At 39.1% G+C, this 24,639-nt stretch overlaps 1 protein-coding gene across 9 annotated transcripts in view; it reads left to right on the forward strand.

Annotated features, from left to right (window-relative positions):
* Nucleotides 1-24,639, forward strand: part of SPATA6L (spermatogenesis associated 6 like) — a 59,620-nt gene that overhangs the window by 25,360 nt on the left and 9,621 nt on the right. For 5 of the 9 annotated variants that reach the window (XM_074330470.1, XM_019729835.2, XM_074330471.1 and 2 more), the window contains 6 exons: nucleotides 5,957-6,081; nucleotides 11,933-12,010; nucleotides 14,499-14,738; nucleotides 16,839-16,941; nucleotides 19,684-19,718; nucleotides 20,479-20,675. In XM_074330470.1, coding sequence (XP_074186571.1) covers nucleotides 5,957-6,081; nucleotides 11,933-12,010; nucleotides 14,499-14,738; nucleotides 16,839-16,941; nucleotides 19,684-19,718; nucleotides 20,479-20,675 — 778 coding nt within the window. The remainder of the gene's footprint in view (nucleotides 1-5,956; nucleotides 6,082-11,932; nucleotides 12,011-14,498; nucleotides 14,739-16,838; nucleotides 16,942-19,683; nucleotides 19,719-20,478; nucleotides 20,676-24,639) is intronic. The other 4 variants (XM_074330472.1, XM_074330475.1, XM_019729847.2 and 1 more) reach the window with 2 other exon arrangements.

Raw genomic sequence — 24,639 nt, forward strand, 5'->3', positions numbered from 1 at the left:
TAGGTTTTCAATTCTTTGTTCTCTCTGTTCTCCTTCTGGTACCCCTATAATGCAAATGTTAGTATGCTTGATGTTGTCCCAGAAGTATCTTAAACTATCCTAAATTTTTTGAATTCTTTTCTTTCTTTCTGTTTTTTTTTTTTTTTTTTTTTTTTTTAATTCTTTTCTTTTTGTTGTTCTGTTTGGGTGTTTTCTGCTACCTTATCTTCCAAATCGCTGATTCGATTCTCTGCTTCATCTAATATGCTATTGATTCCCTTTAAGGTATTGTTTATTTCAGTTATAGTATTCTTCATTTCTGACTGGTTCTTATTTATGTTTCCTGTCTCTTTGTTGAAGTTCTCTCTGAGATCATTGAGCATCCTTATAAGCAGTGTTTGAAACTCTAAATCTGATAGATTGCTTGTCTCCATTTTGTTTATTTCTTTTTCTGGAGCTTTGTTCTGTTCTTTGATTTGGAATATGTTTCTTTATCTCTTCATTTTGCCTGCCTACCTGTGTTTGTTTCTATGTATTAGCTATGTATTAGGTAGAGCTGCTGTGTCTCCTGGTCTTAGTAGAGTGGCATTATTTGGTAAGTGTCCATTGGGGCCCAGTGGTGCAGTCTCACTGGTGCTCCAGGTGTGTCCCTTGTGTGAGTTGCATGTGCCCTCCTATTGAAGTCGAGCCTTGGTTGCTATTTGCATGTCCTTGGGAGGGATTGACTATCAGGCTGATTGATTTTGAAGACTGGCAGTAACTACAGTGGAGGAGCTGATGTGCAGAGGCTGACCTTACAGGGCAGGATTTACTTTAGCAGGACTCTGGTGCCTGCCCAGTCTGCCCTTTGGATGTGTCTTTGGTGGCGATGGTTGGGTGGTGCTCTGGTGTAGTCTTAAGGTGGCCACCAGCTGTATTGGTTCTTGGGCCTCTCTGGAGGGGCTCTGTTGTAGACCAAGGTCACCTACTGCCTTTGCCCCTGCCTGAGGCCACTTGGTATGAGTCACAAAGTGACCTACAGATGGTTGCCCCTTGAGCTGGCCTTTCAGGTGCCTGGGAGAGGCTAAGCTGCAAACTGAGGCTGGTTGCTGCTAGTGCCATGCTTGAGGATGCTTAGTGAGAAGTACGAGTCATACAGAGGCCAGGTGCTGCTTTTTAGGAATTGTGAACCTTTGAGAGACTTTGGGAAAGTCCACAGCATGAGCGATGATTGGACATTTGTATGGAAAAGCCCCTGGAAGGGGCTTTGGTGGGCCTGCAAGTTGGGTGGATTGGAGTCTCGGAATCACCAGGGCAGGGTGCATGGTGTTAGCCAGGTTGATGGAGACTCAGACATGGTGCCTGCCTAAGTCTGCATATGTGGAGGGCTGCCTACGTCTGCCTGCCTAAGTGTGGAGGGCTCAATAAAGAAACAATGGCTTCTGCCAGCACTTCTGTCTGGGAGAAAGCCACCCCTCCAGCCCTCGTCTTGGAGCCAGACAATTCAGTTCCTCCCTGTAAGTCCTTGGCACCTTTGGAGCTGCTTTCCCAGTGCTGAAGCTCAGAGTGAGTGAGTCTGTTAGTGAGTAAGTCCATTTGTGGGCCCTTTAAGAGGAATGCCTGGGACTCTAGCCTCTCTCTGTCTCACCCAGCGACAAACTGCTGGTTTTTACAGCCAGAAGTTATGGGGACTTCTCTTCATCACTGGAACCCTGGATTAGAGAGCCTGGTGTGGGGCTGGGAATTCGTACTCCTCCCGGGGGGACCTCCACAGCCAAGCTATCCCTCCTGATTTTTAAGAGTCACAGGAGTGTGGAACCAGTTTGTTCTGCATCTCTACCCCTCCTACCAGCCTTGAAGTGGCTTCTTCTGTATGACCTTTGTTGTAGGACTTCAGTTCAGCTAGACTTCAGGTGCTTCTCAATGGTAGTTGTTCTGTAGTTTAATTGTAATTTTGATGGGGTCATAAAAGGATACAAGCACAGCATTTGCCTCCTCTGCCATCTTGACTGGTGATTAGAGAATATTGAAGCTGGGTGTATGTGGTCCTGAGAATATTGAAGCTGCCAATACTATGGTCCTGGTTATAACTCAAAAGTTAATCAGATACAAAATGGAGGCTTTATTGTATACTTGCTTTCCTTTTGTCTGCAGTCCTTCAGTTTCAGATTGTAATTAAATTTGAATTGCTCAAAATAACAATTTCACTCAGTTTCAGATGCGTTATAGATTGATTCATTAATTTGTCCAACATATGTTTATTAAAGGTATATATGCCCCACATATGTTTATGTGCCATTTCCTGGTATCGCACAGTTGGCACCGCTCATAGAGTGGCAGTGGTGAACCCTCCTAATTTGTTAGTCCTGATACTAGATAATTAAGTAAAAACAATTTCCTTAAAGTCTCATGTGGACTGCACTGTGTGATAACATGGGACACATTTAGATTCTCAGGGTCCAGTTATTTACTTGCTGAATTGTTACCTTTTCATTTTGCTGTATGTATATTTATTGTTTCATATTTTTCACATCGCTTTTAAACACCATTATTATAGTCAAAAGACATGTTATGATGGTTAAATTAATGATATAAGCACCTCAGAAGCAGCTTCACTGCTAAAGAATGAAGGTGTCCAATTATTTGGTTGAGAAGCAATAGATTCCTCAGATTTTTCAGTTAACAAAGATGGGAGAAAGCAAATGGACACAGGGGGGCAGCATAATCCTGGTTGACAGTGAGCTTGATGTTTTCTTTTTACTGACCTTGTAAATGCAAACCTCTACTTTGGTATATGCCGTGTATATTCAGTCCAGCTGTAAAAATGCTATTTTAGTAGGCACCCATTCCCTCAATCAGAGCTTGATTTTATACTTCGTTGTGATGTTTACGAGACATCAGCAAGGAAAACTTCTGCCTCAGATGATCTGGTTTTGAATTCCTACTTTGCTGTGTGGCATCATGACAAATGTCTTCAACTCTTAGAGCCTCAGTTTCCTTGTTGACAAAGAGGGAGTCAAATGAGACTCTATATTGGGAAGCAAGCTGTCCATTCCGATATGCTCTATAAATGTTAGTTATTTCTTGATCCAATATTGTTATTAAAATTATTATCTGTAGGCTCATTGTTTCCTTGGGGGGGGGTGGGGGTGGGAATTGTTCATTAATGGCATTGGTGATGTCCCTGTGTGTGCATTAGCCTATTAAGAACATGGAGTTCTTTCAGACATTTCACTTGGCTTATGAGAATTGCTCAGTCTGTGTATATGTTTATTTATTAGTTATAAGCTAGGCTCTTGTTGTAACATCCCCTTTTCAGATGGGGCGGCACTTTGGATCTCTAGAAAATGACCAAACCAGAGAGACAGAATTGAGAAGTTTCACAGCTTTCTATTTTTCTAATGCTGTTTGTCTCTTTTTCTCCCTGTGATTCCCAAGAGGGTGGATGAGCCTGCCTTCAGTTCTCTGAGCTCTTATTTGCATCTTAAATTCCTCCTAAATACAAGAATAGTAATTTGGTGGGTATCATTTTTGGATAGCTGAACTGGCTAAAAACATATGAAAAGAAAAAGGGAAATCTCAGTGTGCAGAGCACCATACCATGCCAAGGGGTTTGTTCCCACAAGGAACATATGACTGAAAACACATGATATTCATAGAGACCAGAGTAGTGCTGGGACCACTGCTGGGCTGGTATCATGGAGCAATCATGGTGATGGCAGGTCGTGTTAGGTACTGTGCTGTGCACTTCACATGGGTTTGTCATCTGTCCTCACAAGAGTCCTAAGGGGCAGGTACTATTATGAGTTTTACATTTTCCTGAAGAGGGAGCTGAAGTTAAGGCATTTACGTAATTTGCTCCAAGTCACATAGCTGGTAAATTGGTGAAGCAGGGATTTGAACCCAGCTCTGTCTGACGTCTGAACCTGGAACCTGAGTTCTTAAGCACTGTATTGTAGGGTTTAGTAGAAAGTTGTATTTTGCTGCTAGTAATGGGTGAGGAAGTTGTCATATCAGTTCCCATTTTCAGGCTGCACTTCTGAGACCTCTGAATGGAAGAAGTCTCTCTGGCCAAAAAAAGTGGGGAGGTCATGCCCATCATAGAGAGCAGGTGAAAGGCACAATCTGTTGTATTTATAGCATCACAGTGTGTGGAGAATAGATTTGAGTGAGGGAAGAATGGAAGCAGGGTGACAACCTAGGAGGTCATAGTAGCAGTCCAAGAGCGAGGTGGTGCTGGCTGAGAGCAGGTGGTAGCTGTAAAGATGGAGAAGAGGGGAGTTTTTAGATTTATTCTGGAGATAGAGTCAAGAGGACTTGCTAATGGATTGAGGTAAGGAGTGAAAGAGTGGAATCAAGGATAAATCCTAGATTTTTGGCTTGGGCAACTGGTACTGGTGTCTCTGATGGGCATGTAGGGGAGAGGTTACTTATGGGGGAAAAAATCAAGAATTCTATTTTGGACCTATTATGTTGGATATACTATAAGACATTTTGAGGTGAAACTTGAAAGATTAATAAGATCTCAACAGGATGGGAAGGAAGAAAGGATATTTGGGAAGGAATAGCCTAAGCTGAGGACGTACACAGCAGAGAAGAGAATGATACATCATTAGTTTACTGTGTCTAGAGAATGTCTGAGAGGGGAAGAGTAGAAAGAAATGATATTATGATTAAAAATATGGAATACATTCTTTTTACATTTTTATCCTTATTAGAACCCAAACATTCATAGTAGGTGGATTAAATAGGAAGAAATTAATCCATTATATGATATGATATAAGGTCAGTTATTCTCTCCAGTTGATGTACCAAAAATATACCCTCATCAGAATTCTCACAAATAAAATAGCAGTCACCAAACGGTAAAGTTAACCTCATCCACTATGTTACTTTTTTGGCAGTGCCCTGTACAGGGACCACGCTCAGTCCAAACCACTTGGGTAGCAACTGCCATGCAGAGAATGAGGGCTCAGATAGATGGCAGCTTCTCCGTGCTGTAGCTCAGTGATTCTCCATCCTGTTAGGCCAAGATCTTTTAGTAATGGGTATTTTGTAGCATACCTTCTACCATACTGAAAAAATATTCATCGTAGTTAATAGAACCAACTTACACAAATCACAGTAATTCTACTGTAATATAAAGGAGAAATAAAAGGAAAATGATATCAATATGTAAATGTTGAGCATAATGAAGTATTTAGATGTGACATGATTTTCAAAATGCCAAAAGGGTCTCAGTAAAGATCCAAAAAAGCAAAGTACAGTTTTCCCTCAATTAATGTGGTACCCATGTTCGTGAAAATTTAGTGTATTTTAAAATTGTGCAAAAAAGTGCTTTGTGTTTATATGTAACAGTTAGATTCTAGGCTCAGATAGTTATAAAATGGTTTCTCGCTGGAAGACTATCTGGGAAGGTGTTAGAAAGTTGTGTAGGAGTAACTTGAGCATTGCAGGACACTTTAGCACCTTTGGCTCACATTCTCTGGGCCATTGGGACACTGACATCCCTACATTACAGAACACACTGATCCCTAGTCTTCACTGTGACCTTTGTGTGAACAGGGCACTATCTGCCTTGTTCCTGTTCTATCCCTAGGACCTGGCCCACGGTATGTCCTTAGAAAACATTTGTTGAAGGAAAGAAGGGATGGATGGATGGATGGATGGATGGATGGATGGATTGATGGATTGCCAGATGAGTGGGTGAATGGATGGAAAGAGATTTTCCTCTTTGTTCTGCTTTGTAGAGTAACCCTTTCGATAGTGTTTCTTTTCTTTTATGATTTGGGAGGGCTTTCAAAAATTATGCATGAGATAAAAACTTGTAGAAGTCATCTGTCTCTTGAATAACAGGTGCTGCAATCAACATGTGTGTGTTTATCTGTGTGCCATCTATGCCATCACCTGTCTAAGCTTTTATTTTGTTAAACTCAGGGATGTAGGTACATCATTTCAGTATGTAAATCTACTTATGCGTTTTCTTCTTTCTCTCTAGTGTGGGTAGAGTTGGCCTACTATGAAGAAAACACACGGGATTTTCTTTTCCCTGAGCCCAAGCTGACACCCTCACACCCTGGGATGTATAGGGAGGTGCTCATGAAAACGGCTGCAGGTTTTCCAGTAAGTGATCATGCCCAGCTTGCTTTGTGTTGGGAGAGAAATTCTTGGGACATGAACATTTTATTCCTGATAGGGCTTGCTCTTGGGCAGATCACTTCGTCTTGGTTCATATTCCTGTTACTCTGTTTTGCAGTCATGTTTGGAAGCCCCACTCAAAATACCAAATTATACTAATTCCCATTATTGATCTGAGAGGTGGGAGTCTTACCTTATTTGGCTAAATCATTGCCGTATCCACAGTGTCCCGTAGTTATAAAAAGGATGCTTTTAAAAAATATCCTCTTAATGCAGATTAACTGAAAGATTTAATATCAGTTTTGTTAATCATAGCTGTTGTTTTAGTAATAATAACAGTAAAATAGAGCAGTAATAATAATAATGCTACCTCTCATTTATCTTGCACTTTCAGTTTTTCATATGGTATCTTATTTTTCTCATAACAATTCTCAAGCCAGCCAAGGCAGATAATATGATCTCCACTAAACGGAGGGGAAACTGACAGAAGTTCACAGACTGACACTATTGAAGGATCTTAAAAGACACAGCAATTATTCAGTTGATAATCTAACTGTTTGGGGGGAATAATCTGAACCCAAATTCAAAATATTCACTTTGATGCTATCTGTGATGATTTCTGACTCTGCAGCAACTCTGACAATTTTCTTGACTTATGTCACTTGGATGGCCTCCATTTTAAGGGCCACATGTTTGTGAATTATAAAATATCCATTGAATACTCAACTGCTGTTACTGAATCACTATTTTTATAATTTAATAAAATGTTATTGTCTCTGTTTTGTTGGGCGTACTGTGTAGAATATATAATACGCAGATCCTCTGTCTCTATGACATTTATGGTGGCAGAACTTCTAGCTCTAATACTTCAAACAGCAAACATTCATCCAAAATTGTCGTAATCACCAAAACTTTAAGCCCTCCTTTATCTTTGGGGGTTTGGTGAAAATCACTGACACCATTTTTTTTTTCTTAGAGATATTCTTTGTGTATCACTTGTATCCATCGTACTCGTGAGATGCTTGCCTTTATTATTTTGAGTTATTGAGTTGTTACTCTTTAGAAGCTAAAAGGGGATAAAACTGGTGAGAATCAGGTGGGGAATATACTTTATATTAACTTCGGTTTGCCTGACTTTTTTAATTAAAGAAAAGCCATCTATAAACATTGGGCTGGCATCCAGCTAAGTTTCAAGACAAGGAGAAACACACCATTTTATATTTTTTCCAAATGTTGTCTCTGTTTAACTGTATGGGCGTAAGTAGGAAGAAGCACCCACAGGAACTTGGGTTTATAGTTATTCATAAATGCAGGTAATCATTAGGGAAAGGCCTTTAATGCTGTGGGGAAAGACCATCATGTGTTAGAGGTAAAGTATCAATTCTTTCAATGAAGTTAATGAAATATATTTTAAACCATTTATAAAAAGATAGAGGAGCTCGGTTTCTCTCAAATGTCCCATAAAGCAATAATAAAACCGATTGCTGAAGTTTTAATGATAGCCAACATTCATTGCGTGCTCACTAGGTGCCAGCCACTGTCCTGAGTTCGTTACGTGGATTATCTTGTTCAGTTCTCCTTAACCTTGCAAGGTGGCTACTATTCTTTTCCCCATTTTATGGATGGGGAAGTTGGCATAGGGAGTTTAAGAAATGTACTCAGAGTCACATAGCTGGTGAGCGATGGAGCAAGGATTCGTATGCTGGCCTGTTGGACTTCAGTGTTTGCACTCTTTGTCACTGCTCAATGCTCATTCTTGCATGTTTATTTCAGCCCAATTTTCAATTTCTTTTCATTCAGATTGTAGGACAGGAGAATGAATTTTACGTACAGCTCAGGCAAATCATTTACTTCATTTATTTTCTCTTACCTCATTAATTCACCAAGAATTTGATGTATTTCTTCCACTAAAATGTGACTTTTTCTTTGTATTTCCATATTTTGTTTTATTTTAATCACTTGATACCCTAACAACGTTCCCCCATCCCCTTTTTTTCCTGCCGAGGTCAAGAATTTTTCTTTTTCTTTTTTTATAATCTGTTTTCTTGTTAGGTGAAGACTGAATTTATAAGGTAAGCAGAAAGAATAGTATTTTTTTAATTCTTAACTTTTAGTTAATTTAATTTTTTCTTTAGTGCAATGATTCTAGAAAAATCCTATTGTTAAATCCATTTATCGACCTAACCACCATCATCATCATCCCATTGCTAGGCACATTGGACAAGACAGAGCCTGTAAATTTTAGCTCTGAACTATTGGTGCTGTTGTGAAAAAGAAAACACATTCCTCCTTACTGTCTGTAAATCATTGCCAGGAGTGGAGGTTATATGAGGTGAACAAGAATGTGTTACATAATGTAGATTCCTTACTGATAGGGACCCCCTTCTCTCTATGTAAAATGGATCAGGGATTTGAATATCAATTAAGCAGCTGCATGGATAATGGCTAAATATGGACTCTGATTGTCTGGGTTCAATCCCAGTTTTGTCACTCAATGACTGTGACCAAGGGTAAATTGCTTAATCTCCGTGTACCTTAGTTTTCTCATCTGTAAAATGGTATTTCCCTTATAGGGTTATTGTGAAGGTTAATTGAAGTAATATATGTATAAGGTCTGACAATTACATTCTCAAACTTGTTGCAACAATGTTGCTAACCATTTTTTTAAAAAAGTTAAAATTTATTGGGGTGACAATTGTTAATAAAATTATACAGGTTTCAGGTGTACAATTCTATAATACATCATCTATATATCACATTGTGTGTTCACCACCCAGAGTCAGTTCTCTTTCCATCACCATATATTTGATCCCCCTTACCCTCATCTACCACCCCCTCCCCCATACCCTCTGGTAACTACTAAACTATTGTCTGTGTTTATGAGTTTTTGTTTCTTCATTTGTCTGTCTTGTTCCTTTGTTGTTTTCAGTTTTATGTCCCACATATCAGTGAAATCATATGGTTCTCGACTTTTCCTACCTGATTTATTTTGTTTAGTACAATAATCTCAAGATCCATCCATGTTGTCCACTAATGGCATTATTTCATCTTTTCTTATGGCAGAATTATGTATATATACCACATCTTCTTCATCCAATCATGTATAGAATTACCCAGCAGTCCCTCTCCTAGGTATCTACCCAAAAAAATCTGAAAACATATGACCCAGCAGTCCCTCTCCTAGGTATCGACCCAAAAAAATCTGAAAACATTTATCCGTAAAGATGTATGTGCTCCTGTGTTCATTGCAGCTTTATTTACGGTGGCCAAGACATGGAAACAACCAAAGTGTCCTTCGATAGATTGTTGCTAACCTTTTTTGATATCAGAGGGATTATTCATTATGAACTTGTACTGGACAAACAGTTAACCAAGTTTACTATTTGGAAGTGCTGAAAAGACTGCATGAAAAAGTTGGACAACCTGAACTTTTTGCCAACAATTCATGGCTCTGGCTCTTGCATCACGACAATGCACCAGCTTACACAGCACTGTCTGTGAGGGAGTTTTCAGCCAGTAAACAAATAACTGTATTGGAACACCCTCCCTACTCACCTGATCTGCTCCCAGTGACTTCTTTCTTTATCTGAAGATAAAGGAAATATTGAAAGGAAGACATTTTCATGACATTCAGGACATCAAGGGTAATACAATGACAGCTCTGATGGCCATTTCGGAAAAAGAGTTCCAAAAACTGCTTTGAAGGGTGGACTAGGCACTGGTGTCAGTGCATAGCTTCCCAAGGGGAGTACTTTGAAGGTGACCATAGTGATATTCAGCAATGAGGTATGGGGCACTTTTTCTAGGATGAGTTTGTGAACTTAATTGTCAGACCTTTGATAGTGTTTAGCCATAATAGTGGTAGGTAGTTAAGTGCACAATAAATGTGAGCTCTTACATTTTTATTATACTGTCATTGAAGGGTTAATACTACCTCCCTATGAGGCAATGAGAAGATTGCACCAGTCTGTGGTTCAAGAGATAACTTGTTTAGGCTCAGGCAACTGGGCCTTGGGAGACCCTCTGGTCTCCTTGGGACACATGTGAGCTCTTGTGATTCCACCAGTAGCACTGTACACCCTGGAACCTTCCCAGCCCCCTTCTTCATGTGGGCAATCTCGATAATGGGAGGTGAGGCTGTGCTGGTCATGTCATTGTACATTCTTTATCAAATGCCTCTCTGGATTATCTTACTCTGCAGCCACTGGGCCCTCGTGTTTGTAAGCCCAGAAATCTTGAGTCACCAGTCCAGGCCTAGCACTGTTATGGGCATACTATGCATTGTAGAGGCAAAAAAAAGAAAAGGAACTGAGGATGTAGGTTGTGTCGATAAGGACTTGTTCTATAGACAAGATGAGTGCACAGTAATGAATATGCATAGAAATGAATGAGTGCACAGGAAGCAAGCTGACTAGTTGATACACAAGCCCCACGCCTCGAAGAGGTAGCATGGGGTAATTGAAAGAAGATGGGGTTTGCTGCCTGACAGTTTCCAATCCTGGCTCTACCAATCCCCAGCTGTGTGACATTGAACAGACTATTTAACCTCTCTGAGTCTGTTCCCTCACATGTAAAATCCTTATTAGGATAGGATATATATATATATATATATATATATATATAAGGATTTTAAAAATATTGTGATAATACATATATACATATATATGTATTATCACAATATTTTAGGCAGTACTGAGCAAAAATAGAAGTATCAATCAACAAAATAAAGAGTTTGGAAATAGATCAAATGAACATAAATATTTTGTATAAGATACAAAGCAAGTTTTTCAAAGTAAGTAAATAGGGAAGGAGAATTCCTAGCCATGGAACTAAATGAGATAACCTTTCCCCTAGGTTATCTCATTCAGTTCCATGGTCCAATATTTTAAATAGAGTAGCCAATTGCATGGACACTGGAGTTGGAATGCCTAGGTTCAAGTACTAGTTCTGCCAAGTTACTTAACTTTTTGTATCTAAGTTTACTCATCGACAAAGTGGAGATACTATTAGGACCCACCTCATGGGATTGTTCTGAGAATGAGGTGAGTTAATATATGCAAAGCACTTAGGTCAGGGCCTGGCACATAATACTAATTATGTAAGTGTTTAGCTATTCTCTTTATATATATATATTTTATTTTTCATCTTTATTGATGCATAATTGACAAAAATTGTGCACATTTAAGATATACAACTTGATGTTTTGATATGCGTCTATATTGTAAAATAATTGCTATAATCAAGCTAATTAACCTATCACTTACTGTTACTAGTTATCTTTTTTTTTGTGTGTGGTGAGAACACTTAAGATCTACTCTCTTAGAAAATTTCAAATATACAACATAGTATCAACTATAGTCACATTGCTGTACATTAGGTCTCCAGAACTTACTCATCTTGCATAACTGAAACTTTGTATCCTTTGACTAGCACCTCCCTATTTCCCCATCCTCCAGCGACACCCCCCCCCCCCCCCCCCGCAACCAGCATTCTATTTTCTGCTTCTATGAGTTTGACTATTTTAAAGTCCATATGTAAGTGAGATCATGCAGTATTTGTCTTTTGGTGTCTGGCTTATTTCATGTTGGCGTAATGCTCTTCAGTTTCTTCTATGTTGTCACAAATGGCAGGATTTCCTTCTTTTTAAAGGCTGAATAATATTTCATTGTATATATATTTCTTATATGTATTAATATATTTTAGATAATGTGTATGAATTATGCCAACCACACAAAAGAGCAATTAGGTTCTTGTATGATTTCAAGTTAGGATGGGATGGGCAAAGAACCTGTTTCCAATAATTTCATTTGCCTCTTTTATGCTGTTTTATTTTTAGGGCATTGCTCCCAAAATAGAGTTTTCTACTAGGACAGCCATCAGAGAAGGTGTGTTTCTACATAGAAACAGATTTCTTGTAAGTATAATAAAAAAGCCAGTAATGTAAATGTCAGGAATTTTCTCTAGAAATTTAAAGAACTCGGTTTATAAAGTTTAGATGCAACTGGGCAAATAGAAACCTGGAGACCTATTACTTGATTTGAATTTCTGTATTCGAGCTATTTGCTAAGCCAATCATATTAAAATGAGTATATTTGGCACACATTTATCATGGTATAGTGGGTGGGCAGAATGATCCAGAAGCTAAGATCATAACTTCGACGTGTAAGTTAGTTAGCGTTGTTGGTGGTTGTTTTTCCATGACTTTTACTCTTGATCTTAAGAACAGTAGTGTTTCCTTCTTTCTTTTGCCAATGCTGAAGCTCAAAGTTATATTTGTGGGCCGTCTTTGGTAACCATAAAGGGTTTGGGGGCATTCATGAGCACTGCTTCCATTTTACCCTTTTGTTCAGCCCTAATTTCTCCTTAGCCCCGATTTCTTTCTGTGTTTCTTTTACCTTATAGTATACAATTTTGCAACCATTTAAAGTCCTTTCTAGAACAATATGGAGAATAAATGAATGTAATTTGTAAAGCTACTTTTAAGTACTTTGCTTGTCATCCTAAATCTTGCCTGGTGTCCTAGAAAAGACCTTGAAAATGTGGGCTGTGGTTTAAAGGTCCTGAACGAGAGGGTCACTAATCTGTGCAAGTCAGTCAATCCTCTGGACATCGTAACTCTTATCATTGGAGACCAATGATTAATTTTAAGGAAGATATTAACTGCTTTTTAGTTTTTCTTTATTTGCCCACTATTTTCTTCAATCTGTTTGATATGTGTGCACTGTGATTTTTCAGCCTTTCTTTCTTGAAAACTTCCTAATATAGATTTTCTTTTAAGTGTTAATTTTTTAAGTAATATTTTTTATTTTTTCTTATAACAAAAATGTCCCACATATTTTAGAAAATTAGAAAATATGGATAAGCTAAAAGGACATAACAATAAAAATTACCTGTTATTCTTACTATCTAGAGATGAGCATGACTAATTTTTTATAGTATATTCTTCGATACAACACACACACACACACACACACACACACACACACACTTATTTTAAAAGATTGGGATCATACTACCCTGCATATTATTTTGTATTTTTCCTTTTTCACTTAACATACCACGAACATGTTCTTGTGTCCTTAAGTATTCTTATACCAGGCAATTTTTCATGGCTTCATAGTATTCCATTGTATGGAAATACCATGATTTGTTTGGCCAATCATTTTCCTATTGTTGGGCACTTAATTGATATGTCAGGGTCCAGTCAAGAAAACAAACCACACCTGTTATTTTAACAGAAGGATTTAATGTAAAACAACAACAACAGCAACAAAATGGCTAAATAGGGGTTGGAATCCTGAAAGGGAAAAGGGGAACACTGAAGTGATGGAGATAGTAACTGCAGGAAGTACCTTCCACCTCTAGCGCTGGTGACGCAAAGGAAAGATGTTGGGCCATGAACAGCATAGAAGCTTGAGGAAGAGACCCCATAGAAAGAGGGTCCTGGGGATGGGCTGCCTTCCTGTGTGCTTCCTTAGGAATTCAGAGATAGGACTCTGATGAGCTGAGACTCAAACCTGCAAGGAGGGACACTGCTCATTGCAGGTGTCTCAGGAGCTTGGAGGAAGCCTCATGCTGGGGAGACTCAAATCTCTGAGTGCTGGTATGTCTGAGGGGAGCACAATGAGGCTAGTTCTGGGAGTGTGTGTGTGTGTGGGGGAGGGGGTGCTATAAACCGGAACCATCTGCTGCTGCCAAGGTGAAGCATAGTTGCTGCGGTGATGCTGACAGAAAGAGAATGCAAAACCGGACGTGGCCAGTCCTGTCTTCCTCCTTCACTCTCGCAGTCTCCCTCTAGCGCCTTCTAGTGGTGGAGCCTAACAGAACATCTGGAAAAGTAGAAAGGGGGTTGCAGAGTGCCAGCCCCAGTATCATAAAGCTGAGTGTAGAAAGTTGGGTTTGGAGCTGAGAGGCAATTGCTTACTTACCACTCACCAATATAGTTGATTTCTCATTTTTGAACTTCTGTAAGAATTTTTGTAGCGATACATATAACCATAATTATTTCCTTATATTATATTCCTTGAATTGAAATTGCTGGATCTGAGTACATGCCAGTTGTTTTCCCCCTCTATCTCAGTCTCTCCATATCTATCAATCATCTATCTGTGACTGGAAGAGGGAGTCTTATACTTTCCAACTTTCTCCTAATACAAATCTTACTTTTACTAATGGAAATATAACAAACTAGCAAGTTATAAATACTAGGGATGTTAAGCTGAACTGAAGAAAAATTAAATAGAGAAGTGCCCTTCCTTAAGTTCATATTTGATAAATCTGACATGTTCAATCTTCTACCTTAGTTAAACAAAATTCAATCAAGTACAATTATATTCTGATTGAATTTATTCTTTAGCTACGTTTTTGTTTTTAAAAATATTGTTTCTTTTTTTTGGTTTCAGGAAGAAAGACATAAGTCACAAAGGCCTTTATCTACATCATATGGACCCAAACTCCCTTTAAATAATATACAAGTGAAGCCAAAGGAGAATAATCTCAACAGACTACCCCAAAACATGCAGTCCAGGGCGCCCTCTCCATATTCTACCAGGCATTTCTTCCAGGACCAGCCAGCTCAATTGAACGTTGGAAATAATTTCAGAATCTCCAGAGAAAGCAAACCTCCATTTGTAGTTAGACATGTGAGCCTAAAATTGTTTTTCAGAGTTCTTTGGAATGGCGAGGGTGTGAATGAGGGCAGAATAAAGGAAGGTTGGGCCATAAAAACAAATGGGTAACATTAAATACAGAGGGAACTCAAACTGAATAATGACAATGATTACATTATGTTCTCTTGCTAGAATCATTGTCAGGAAGCTCCCATAACAATGTCTTTACAAAGGACTTGCCCAATAAATGTCAGCCATCCCTATTTTTAATTTTTGAAAATATTAATAGTGTGTGATGTCTGCATATGGCAGAAAGAATCGGTGAACTGACAAGGGTAGAAGATGCATAACAAAGGCTGGCATATACTCTGTACCAATCTAAAACTAAAGCTTCACCAGTTCTAAAGAAAACTGCTTGAGTTTTTTAGATGGCGTTGTTGCTCACTGCCTATGCTTTAAAGAGCAGGAAAAATGTGTCTGCAGGAAGAAGCAGTGACGTGCCATACTCAAAGCCCTTGATTAAATGCATCTTAGATGTAACCCTCAGGAAGTAATGGGCAAATTTAATCACACTAGTTCTTTTAGTCTCCTTAAACATTTTGACTCCTATAAAAGTAATGGAAAAAAATAGAAAAGTTCAAAAAAATTACCCATAGGCTCATCAGCATAATAAAAATAAAAAAATTAAGTTAATGCATTTTCTTTCATCTTTCTAAATATTCATACTGCTTAATTTTTCTACAAAGTTGTAGTTATACTGTACTGTGTACCGATTACTTTCTTAATATATACAGTTAATATTACATTAAAAGCTTTCCTATATTATTTCAGATTCTTCATGAACATCATTCCACATTCTAGTTCATGACTTATTCTCCAGTAGTTCTTATGACTCCAGTAGTTAACTATTGATACTATTAAGTTGGTAGTTTGACCTACAGTCACTAGTGGTGATATTTGTGTATGAGACATCAGATATGAAGCATAGTAAGCCCCTAAGTCAAGGTGCTATTGAGATAACTATATGCAGAATTTCAAGTAGAACAGAGATGTTCTTTGGCTACAGCTGTTTCCTTCATGGTGACTTGGGTAAAAATGTCTGGCAAAAATCTAGCAACCAGTCTTTAAACATGGCATCATAAAAATGTTCACCTGAGTTTATTGGACAATCTGATTTATTTCATTTGAAATAAATTTTTGTAAAATACAATTTTAGTCTATGCCTTTATGGGCTCAATAAGCTTAAAGTATTGGTAGATTTCTTAGGGAATAAAACGTGCTTGATATTTATTTTATTTAACAAATTTTTATACAGCCTTTACTATGTGCAAAACTCTTTTCTAGCTGCCTTATACATAGTAACTCTTTTTTTTTGCTAGATTTTTGGAGGATAGCTGATGTTTAAGTAGAAGTGTTAAAATTTAGAGGACCCAATGTGAATTCTAATCAATATATTTCTTAAAGTAGAATGAAGAGTAACATTACAACCCGCCTTCTTGAAATTTAAAAGCAAACAAACAAATAAACAAGGTAAAAAAGAAATTCAGCAACTCTATGTCATAGATATTCTGGAAGAGTTCCTACTTCAAGTATTTTGACCTGTTTGCAGAGCATGTTGTCCAATGTAGGAAAATATGGTCACCTTACATAAAATAATACAGTCATCACTATTCTTTTTTTCAAGGGTGTAGACACTCAGACTGGCAGAGGATGTGGAAGGCTGATGTCACCTTGTGATAATCCTTTGTCTTCAGGGAGGAACCCACCTAGGCCAGCACTGCTCAGACGCTTCAGAAACTGAAACTCTGTCTTGTTTTAAAAGATTGCAAAATAAACTTCATTTGCTCTTTTATGGGCTTGATCCCTACCAATGGTTAGAATATAACTTCTTTAGTTCTTTATGCTAACATTTAGCCCATATCCTCATGTTCTAGCCTCAGTGAAGATAGGGACAAACAGCTTCCCCTAGTGGGATTATATTTAACGTACTTGGATACTGTGAGTTAATTTGTTCCCAATCTTCTTTTCTCACCTGCTTGACTTTCACAGGGAGAAAAAGGCATTGCAGGTAGTGCAGAGAGGGTAATGTAAGCTATGGTAGTTTCGAGTCTTATTTCTATCCTTTACTTTCAGGTGGACAGCACAAAGCCTTTCGGTGAGAATATTTCAGAGCATCATTCCCGGAAGTCTAGAAGAAAATCTAAGTTTGCAAACTTTCCGTTTTCAATGAGAAGAGGTAATCAAGTTTTTTTTGTACATTTCTCTGGGAACAAATGTATCCTACTTCTAAATCTGCTTTCATTCTGTGTAATCACAAGTTTCTTTGGAAACTTGGGGTGTAATTCACAAGTGCTCACCAGCTGTGGAGTTTCCAGGGAAGGAGTTCCCGTGGAGCAGAGTCAGCTGAGAAGGTGTCCGTTCCAGAGTTCCCCTAGCTATTGAAGGAGACTGCTCTGTCACCAAGTGTCCTCTGGTTGCAGTTGTTCCCTGGCTGGACTGAAAAAGAAGGGAGCAGCTTGTCCTGGTGTGAATTCCTTACAAAGGCGCCATTGATAGCCAACAAAGAAGACTCCCCATTTCTCTGAATGGGAAAGGGCAGGAGATTGGTGATCAGGAGTTCTAACATTTGCTTAACAAGATTCCATGTCAGGGAGGAGTGAAGCCAGTGCCATGTGAAGTAGTGAGGTTAAGGCAGGAGATCTCAAATTTTCAGGTTTCAGGACCCTTTTATGTTCTTAAACATTGAGGACCCCAAAGAGCTTTTGTTTATGTGGATTAATATTTAACATTATTTAACATTTAACATTATTAATATTTAACATTATTAATATTTAACATTGTTAGAAATTAAAACTGAGAAATGTGTAAAATACAAGGATACACAAGCACACATTCCAGTAGCGATCAGAGTGATGATGTCATGACATATTATGTAGCTTTTTGAAAACTTCTTTGTACAGTCACAAAGGAATGAGAGTGAAAAAGGCAACTCATTTCTTGGTATTGTTGGGAGAATAGTTTTGACCTTGCAGACCTCCTGAAGGTCTTAGAAACACCTCAGGGGGTCCCTGGACCACACATTCTGAGAGTCACTGGGTGAAAGCATCCCTTGGAGGCATTTGCCTTATGATTGAAATACACGAACCATGTCAACACTAAAGGCCATGACAGTTTTTAACCATTTTTAACTTAATAAACATTCTTGGCTAGAAAGGGATGGTGGTGGCCCATTCTCTTGACTCCTGGTGGGACTGGACCTGTACCATCCCTGACAACAGGTTCCCTATCTTACGTTTAATGGTTTAAACTTTTAAAGTCTGCACAGTGTCTTATGGTAACTCAAGCCAGTGTTCTTGGATCATGTGTGACTGTTTGACAGCAGCCAACCAAGGACAGACTACACTTTGAAGCAGAAAGTGCTTTATCACCTCTGACATTTAATTTGAGTCCTTTGTAGCCTATAAAAGCAGCACTGTCTTCCCTATTACAGTGAAATCAAGCAACAGCAGATGTCCTTCCCTGGGAAGGACAAGCTGGGCTTAATGCTGGCTCAGTGACGGTGGGACTCATATATCACACCGGTCTTGGCCTTCGTCTTTTCTTAATCCTGGCAGGTGGAGAACTAAGGTTCCAGAGAGGTTACAGCAAGTGTACAGGTCACACACCAAGTTTTTGACAAACCTACCTTTAGAGAAGACGTTCAGAGCTCTGGGCTCAGATCCTTGGAATCCCTAGCTTCTGAGCTAGACCTTTGCTTGGATCACCTGTCAGCTCATTCATCCAGGCCTAAGGTAGAACAACGCAGTGCTTCTCAAGTTGGAATGTGCATTGAATCAGCTGGGGGTCTTGTGAAACTGCAAATTCTGATTCAGTAGGGCGGGGGCGGGGCCTGGGCTCCTTCCTTTCTAACAAGCGCCCAGGGGATACCAGTGTCGCTGGTCCATGGACTGCACTTTGAGAAGCAAGGGGACAAAGGCAAGGCCCCGTGAGGGGAGTGCTTAGGACCAGTAGCAAGGGGGCCACGGGGCAGTTTTGTGGTCATAGCTGAAAAGTCAGCTCCCTTGCTGACTCCCTGCTCAGCTGGGAGAAGAGAGCTTCTGGGACAAGAGGGACACACCTAGGGTGCATGCCCAGAAAATATGACAATTACCAGGCTTAAAAATCCCTTTGCATAGCTTCCTTCTCTACTGCCAGTGGCACAGGGCAATCAGCAATCCAGGAAAAGCCCCTTGTCACTGCTTAAGCCCCAGTCAACTGGGGGAAGCCATGGTGGCCTTAGCATAGCCTTGCAAATACTCATTTCAAAAGCATTTTTTCCCTCAACCTGGAAAAATCCAATTTAGTCTTGGTTTTGTCTGTGTGCATTAATTACTTCACTTCTTGGTCATTCTTACCATTCTCTGGCATTAGACCTACTTATTTATTATGATTATTTAGGAAAATCATAATGATTTATATTTTTGCTGTATTATGTTTCTCTAAGCTCTTTCGTATTAATTGTCTCTGACATTTATGTCTACCTTGGACAAGTGTACTCAAGAGTTTCTGCATAAATAGGATTCCACGATAACCAAATATAAAGGGAATGGCAGAAGAGGAAGAGTATATGAGTTTTATATTAGAGCCACATGCTTTCTTTTTGGCTCTGGGCACCGGGCAAATACTAGTTTTCCAGCCTACTTAAGTTTACTGAACTTATTACTTCATTTTAGATTCTCTTTTAGCCTTCCCATTTCCATATGTGCTGTCATTAATCATATAACCTCATGGTTAACCTTCAGAGGACAGAAAAACTCATAGATAGAATTGCTGTGACTCAAGGGAGGCTTAAAAGTGATAGTGTAATTTACAAGGGAACATTTAAGTTCTTTCATAATTCATTGTGTAACATTTTTATACTGCTGTGGAAGAAATGTAACAGCAGTTTTAGGGGTAACTGGTAATAATGAGTCATTGAAACACCTGTTCTTTCTTCTAGCTTCTTCTCTTGACGGCTGTGCAGATAACATAAAGGTAATTTTAGAAGTAGCATTTGTAAAATGATTTATTTCCAGCTATCTAATGTCTATTATTGTGCTTCCTCCAATGAGTGGTGAAAAGTATATTTCTAACTAGTGTTGCTTATGGAATTAATTGCTATAGTTTAACTAGAGTTTAAGAGGTGCCTGGGCTCCACGATCTGCTTTGCTTTGCTTTAGTTGGTTTGTTCCCTTCATATAAGTGTTTTCATTTGTAGGATGAATCGCCAATGAAGGTGTATGTAGGCCCAATACTTTATCAGTAGGATTTTCATTGCTTTTTTGAATACCTTTATACATAGAGGTGGTAAATCACTTGTTCATGAAGTTTGATTGGTTTGTCAAGGTGAAGGGACAAAGTTTTATGTTACAACATGAGAATAGATGTATGCAAAGAAAATGGAGTATACTGTGCTTGTTCTGCCATAGTATTTAAGTATTTCATTAAAAATTTAAATCTTTCCCAAACCCAATAAATCCCCATTTCTCACAAATCAAAGTTCAGAGCATGAGTTCATTTTGGCTTGTTACTACATACCAAATGTACAGAATTTTGGTTATCTTTCCTTGACCTTACTCCTGAGCATTTTGTCTCTAGTCTTCTCTACTCCTGCCATCTTTTATTGGAGGAGATCCCTGGGGCAGGTATTGTGTCGTCTTGCCCCCATTTCTCTTCCTTGTCCCATCTCATCCCAGCTCTAAATTAAGCAAACAAGCAAAACTACAGCTGAAGAGTATTGCACGTTATCCCTCAGGTTACCAAAGAGCCAGATGAACGGATTATTTTGAGGAATGAGTCACCATCACCTTTAGATTCAATTAAGTTTGGGAAGTCCTCGGCCAGTCACGGTCACCGAGGGGATGCCGATCTCCACCCGGAAGCTTCCTTTGCCAGCACCCAGCCCTCCAGGTCTCCCAGCCCTCTCATGGATCAGCTGCTTCTTGGAGAAAGGTCAGTGGCACGTGCCTATCGCTTTGCTTGAAGACTGCCTTGTGGTCTGGCAGGGGTAAAGCTGGATCACTTCATCAGTCTGCTTCCTCAGAAATATTTCACCTTGATGTGGAAAGTTATTATTCCTTTAAAAATCTTCCCCAAAGTAAGAGTTGAGCCTTTTCTCTTGTCTGTGGAAAACATATCTCAGGGTGTTTGTTGAAAATAGGACAGACAGCTTACTTGGCATAGATACTATTTATCTATCCATCTTTAGCCATTATAAATTTTAAAAGGTAAGCTTTTGATTTCTCACCAGTATCAAAATCCTCACTATAGAAATTTTGGAAATTACGGAAAAAAAAAAAAGGAGTGGAAAAAAAATCACCCATAGTCCTGTCATCCAAAGACAAACACTAACAACATATGGGTATATCTTCTTTCTCTTTTTCTAGACTTGGTTTGTTTATATTATTGTTAACAAATTTAAAAAAACGGTGATTGCATATGCCTGGAGGACAGACCAGAGATGGAGAGCAGAAACTTATTTTCCTAAGTGCACTCTCTAGTAACATTACTAACCATCCAGTTTGCCCAGGACTGTCTCATTTTTAACGCTGACAATCTTGCATTCTGGGAAAACTCTTAGTTCCAGGCAAACCAGGAAAGTTTGTCACCTTAACTCAAGGGAAGTGGCACCGAAAATAATATTAGTAGATAGTTGTTTGATTGAAGCATATGCCAATTTGCTTTACTCCATATTGTTAGTGATGAGAATAAGAGAAATCCCTATATCAAAATAATACAATTGCTTACAAAGGGACTTATAGTAAATATCGCAGAACGAGTGGCCCTGAACTTATAATGGGAATTATATTAAGTTTGAGGTAGTCTAAGCAAGTGACAGTGCATTCTTAGTGTTTTTCAGAAATGATAGAATACCTTTATATTAAAATGTTTAATAATGGACTTGAGGAAGCCAAATAAAATATTCTAATAAAATCTATTAAAGAATGGTGAGTTCTTGGTTAGTTACTTTATTGGAAGAAATTAATATAACATAGATTTTAAAAACTTGGCCTTGACACCCAGAGACAGGTGGTCAGAGACATATTGACAGCCCTCTCTGTGCCTGGCCTCCATCCCCTATGGCTTATCCTCTTTCTACTGGCCTGGAGCTAAGTAGGAGGGGTTCCCCCAGATGTAAAGACTTAGGAGAATTGATTTTAAATGGACAGGGGGAAGAGCCTTCAATTAGTGGTAGTCAGGAGATGTGAACTCTAGTACTCATCTGTGATCTCACACAAATATTTGGACTTTTAGACCTTAGTTTCCTTAGCTGTAAAATGGGTGTAGTGATCCAAGATCCATCCTCTGAAAGCAACAAAGTACTTCTCTGCTGCCAGAACTGGAGAAAACCCATGGCTTTGTCCATGTGCCTTGTTTTTATACATCACCCAAACGCCTTATAATCAGCATAGCAAGCTTTTCTGAGGGATTGAATTGAGTATGCATTTATTGAGCACCTATTATGTACAGTGTACATGATTGTGACATGTCCTTGCTTTCCAGTGGCTCACCCACTAGATGAGGAGGCAGGCATATCCCCCTGAATATGAAAAGGACTGTGATATGTGTTTGACAGAAGTACAGTGCAAATGTGGGGGAAAGACAGGGCAGGAGGAGGTTAATTCCATCGAAAGGGAGATCTAGGAAGGAAGGCTTTATTTCTTTTAAAATAATTTTGTTAGATAGTTTATGCATTCATTCAACCAGTCTTTCATGAGTATCATTATGCAGCAATTCAATGGTTCTCAGTTCTGGTTCAGTAAAGAATTGCCTCATATCTGTTGAGTCAAAATCCTTGGGATTGGAACTGAGCCTGAATAGGGTAGTGTAGAATCTGCAGTTAAGAGAGTTCCTCATCAATTATTTGTCAATTTAAAAAACGACATATGAAGAATCAGTTACTAATGATGTACCAATCAGTACCAATCATGGTACTTAGTAGACATTCAATAAATATTTGCTGAGTACAAGAAAAAAAAAAAATGCCTCAGAAGAAAAGTAGGATTGATAGTTAATGTGCTAGGCCTGTAATAGAAATGCTAACATTTAAGACGTTTCTCTTAATCGCTGAGAACTCGCAACCCAACAGAGTATGTAAAAAAATAAAAAAATAAAAATGTGCACAGATAACTTTCTAAAAGGCAGAACTTTGAAAATAGTACAGACCAAATAGTTTTGGAGTATAAAGGATAAGGAAGGCACTTCTGGAATGTTTCACAGAAGAGAGGCATTTGCCTTGGGCCTTGAGGGAGGGGAATAGATTATAATAGAGTTAATGGAGGGGAGGAATGGGAGGTAAGAAAGTAATGGGCACTGTCAGCTTCTAGAAGTTAGACCAGCTTGGGGGGATGATGGGTGCCAGGCTGAGGGTCTGTGGGGGACCGTGCAAGCCAAGCTACAAAGTTTGGGCTTTGTTGAGAGGCATTGGGGAGCTTTTGCAAGTTCAGGGATTAGCACAGCTGCATGTCGAATGATGACTCTGGCTGTAGACCAAAGTTTTATCACCTATCTCTGACGGTCAGCAAATTCTGTGTGACCAAATATAATAACTTTGGGATTAATTGGACTATGAATTTGTAAATAAGGTCATGAGCAACAGTGACAAAAAATAGCATGGTCACAGAAAGGCCATCTGGTTTGCCCAGGACTGTCCTGGTTTTAGCCCTGAAAGTCCTGCATCCTGGGAAACATCTTAGCCCTGGGCAAACCAGGAAAGTGGCACTGAAAATAACATTTTTAAGACAGCTGTTTTGAATGAAGCCCTTTGTATCCTTGGGGACGAATCCATTCCCTGTTGATTCAGCTTGATCCCAGAGGCAGCCCCTGAAACACTAGCTGCTGCCAAATACTTTGTCCCAACCTCACTCACTGTTTTTTCCACATCAGCACCTTTGGGACCAGTCAACCTATGCCCAGATCATAGAAGTGTATTGAATTTCTGCCAGCTTAATATGGAAATCAATAAGGGCCAAGGTTGCTGGGATGAGTTGGGAGACAAATTCTGGAGTAACAATTAGCCCAAGGTTTTAATGGAGGAAGTGGAAAACCCTTTAAACTAGTAAGGTAAAAAATGGTAGTCCCCAAGGGGAGGGAGGAACACTCTGGAGCCTGTTCCCTATCTCCATCACCTGGATAGTGTCACATCCCTTCCACACACGTCCTCACTCTTCCCCTGCATGAGGAGAAGGCTGCAATGAAGGCACAGCATTGCTTCTGTCTGTGAGCTCATCATTCTCAGAGACCTTCCAATGTAATGTTGATTGGATATAATAATAATGGTAACAAATGTAGGAATTATTTTGGTACTGATTACTCAAGACCTATGAAAAACCATGTATAGTGTCCAGCTGGTGGCACTTTTTAGATGCTAACTTAATTTATAGCTTCAAAATATTTCTGTTCCTTCCTCTGAAAAATTCTTAGAGGAGTATAGAAATGATGTGCCTGGCCTTTTCTTAAACCTGGGCAGCATTTCAGGTGGTGCTTTCATTTGCTGAGTTGTTTTCCTGGGTTGGTAATGGATTTGTGTAGATCCAGTCATACTCTTAGTCTTGTCTCCCTGGAAATCAGCAGTACAAGCTTGTTACAGGGAGAACCAGCATGGGTGGCCCAGACGTGGGTCCCAAACTGAGCAGAAAGGCAACTGCACAGGGAAAGGCTCATTGGTGTGGAGCCAGGATTAACAGCTGATTGATTCCCAAATGTTCCTGTAATTGCTAAAGTTTGTTGTACATTTATTAAAGAGAATGATTTTATCCAAATTGCTAAAATCCTTTAGGCATTTTAAGAAAAACAATATCTGTGCTATTCATAATCAAATGGCAAATTCTGTCTCAGAATTTAGAAATTGGTACCCACACCCCTCCCAAAAATGAATGACTGAATTCATCAAATAAATGGATGAATTCAATCACTC

This window comes from Rhinolophus sinicus, linkage group LG04 (genome assembly GCF_036562045.2).
Source record: "Rhinolophus sinicus isolate RSC01 linkage group LG04, ASM3656204v1, whole genome shotgun sequence".
Classification (NCBI taxonomy): Eukaryota; Metazoa; Chordata; class Mammalia; order Chiroptera; family Rhinolophidae; genus Rhinolophus; species Rhinolophus sinicus.